Raw genomic sequence first — 2,465 nt, 5'->3', positions numbered from 1 at the left:
AAAAAATCTTGGTAACTCCAAATGCAAAACCAAACACGCGTGTTTGTTTCTTCATCAAAACTTGAGCTTCTCTCTAATATCTATATGCCTTCAGCAATATAAAGGTCTATCCAAACACCTAGACTAGCTAATTCTCCCAAAAAATACATAGATTAGAAGGTCAAAAGTGTTGTTATTAAGGTATGGGTAATAGAAAAATGTCGATTACTCCAAATCCACAACCAAACGCAGGCTATGGCCCTTAACTTTCCCCTCCCCCTTTATTTTAATACTTTTTTTTTTTTTTGCTAGGTGAAAAACAAGGTCAAATAATTTAGAAGAAATTCCTAAATTTTGGGCTACCTTGCACGGAAACCATACTAAAATAATAAGAAGATACTAAAGCACAATTTATTATGCTTAATTATGATATCTTACAATAGGTAGTTTCAAGATTGATTTGATAGTAGTTTAATTCCTATGCTGGCAAGCGTTATTCTATATATTTTTTTGTCAACAGTCTTTGCGGGCTTAGTACACATAGGTACTTGTTTATCTCTTTAAGGATAAATCTCAATGACGGACTTCATGCCAAACGATGACACAATTTTGTAGTAGCTAAAGCCAGCCTCCAAGAACAGCTTCTCCCATTCTTTCTTGTTTCTCTCTTTTCCAGTTAGCAAAACCATCATTAGTGCATCAAAGAGGAGCTTTGTAGTGGTAACATCATGTTCATCCTTCTCTTGATTTATTACTACGTCTATGACAATTACCTTTCCTTCCTTACCTTGGCTCGTAATAGCCTCCTTGCAATTTTTCAGTATGTTGACACATTCCTCATCGCTCCAATCATGCAAAATCCACTGTCAAATAGTAATATAACAATCAAATTTGAGAGCTTCATATCTCTAGCATTTTTAAATTTAGCCAACCACAAAATTATGTTAAATAATTCTTCGAAAGTCTTTCACCTATGGAAGTCTTGAAATTTATCATTTATATTGTTCAGATTTACCTACCTAATACCTACTTAATTATCTTTCTATCTAACTGTTTGTAAACACATATGGAAAGTAATTGTGGTTAAAAAGCTTTTTACATCATATGAATGGTACATCCACACACACATGAAGAAAAATTCCTATTACCACCTTCGAGCCAAGGAAAAAAAAAAAAAAAAAAAACCCCTATTATAGCCAACATTAATGGCCAAAATAAACAATTGGACGCAACTTAAATAAATGCACACCCAATTCATTGTTTAGAATAAATATTATAAGTCTAAAAGTGTATGCACTGTCACATCATAAAATTTTAAATAACATGATACATTTTAGTCTGCAAACATATAAGAGTACTAACCATGAACTAATCAAACTCTCTCAAATTTGAGTATATGACACATTCCAAATATTAAAGACACATTAGTATGTAATACCTTGAAAGAATGCATCTGCCGGAGGGATATACTGAAACATATCGCCACAACAAATTTCAGATTTTTACATCTGGAAGTTGCAACAACATGTGGGAGTCAAACACAGTGCATTTCATGTGAGGAAATGCTCAGAAATAATCCTTGCCATGTCCCAGTACCACCTCCAACATCAACCAATGAACCTAAACCTCAAAAATGGGCTTGTAGTCCTTAAAACCAAGTTCATCATGGGAATCACTGGCCATTCTTCATTGAAAATGTATTGTATCTGGGTTTGGTTGCAATGTCCCAGAACCTTCCCATGTGTTTCTCAAAAGGTGTGAGTCACTCCCCTGAAACCAATCTCCCAAGAACTGCCATGGGCTTAAAGGCAGGATCAAGCATGCCAGAACAAATGGTGAAAGCTAGTGACATTTCTCTTGAGGATAGCCTAGAAGAAGGTGTGAGGGTATAGGCTTCTTCTTCTTTTTCTTTTTCTTGTTTTCATGAACTATTGTTTTAGGAAGAAGCCAGATGCACCAAAGCGCATAAGCCTGTGCACCACTAGTTTTTTGGGATGAATATTAAGCTTAGAGACCAGCTCTTGGAGAGTAATGGGTTGGCCATGGTTGTGGATTTGTCAGGAATGCCTAGCTGAATTGCACATTTAGTGACATGGAATCTATGTAGCTAAAAATGTGTTTGAACAAATGACACTGAACCTGAAATAACTCACTCACTCCCTCACCATGAATGAGATCCATCTATGCTGATCTCTTTAATTCTAAGCTTCTTTTACTTCTCCATGAGGTCCGTCTGCTGCTTCTTATAATAGATGGTGTAGATTAGATTTCAAGCACAGGGTGCCCAATTCATTACAGGACAAATTAACAAGAGTTAGATAGAAACGTGCGTCGTTTGGGTGGGGAGGGGCATTTCAAGTTTTGGAAATAATAATTTTAGAGCAATGTATTAGTGAGTGTGTGCAATAAAATTTTCTAATAATTTTAGGATACCTTTTATTTTATTGGTGTATAAGATGTTACTTCTTACTTAAGTTGCGACAAAA

The 2,465-nt window shown here is 35.3% G+C and overlaps 1 protein-coding gene across 1 annotated transcript; it reads right to left on the bottom strand.

Annotated features, from left to right (window-relative positions):
• Nucleotides 1-365: 365 nt before the first annotated feature.
• Nucleotides 366-1,662, bottom strand: LOC111989184 (isoflavone 4'-O-methyltransferase). The gene is given in 6 exon segments (XM_065768347.1): nt 366-842; nt 1,401-1,479; nt 1,481-1,544; nt 1,547-1,567; nt 1,570-1,608; nt 1,611-1,662. Coding segments are annotated over 6 exon segments (558 nt in total). The 3' UTR covers nt 366-539.
• Between the last annotated feature and the right edge of the window lie 803 nt (nt 1,663-2,465).

This window comes from Quercus suber, unplaced genomic scaffold (genome assembly GCF_002906115.3).
Source record: "Quercus suber isolate HL8 unplaced genomic scaffold, Cork oak 2.0 scaffold_924, whole genome shotgun sequence".
In the NCBI taxonomy this organism is placed as follows: domain Eukaryota; kingdom Viridiplantae; phylum Streptophyta; class Magnoliopsida; order Fagales; family Fagaceae; genus Quercus; species Quercus suber.
This window is presented reverse-complemented; position numbering and strand designations above follow the sequence as displayed.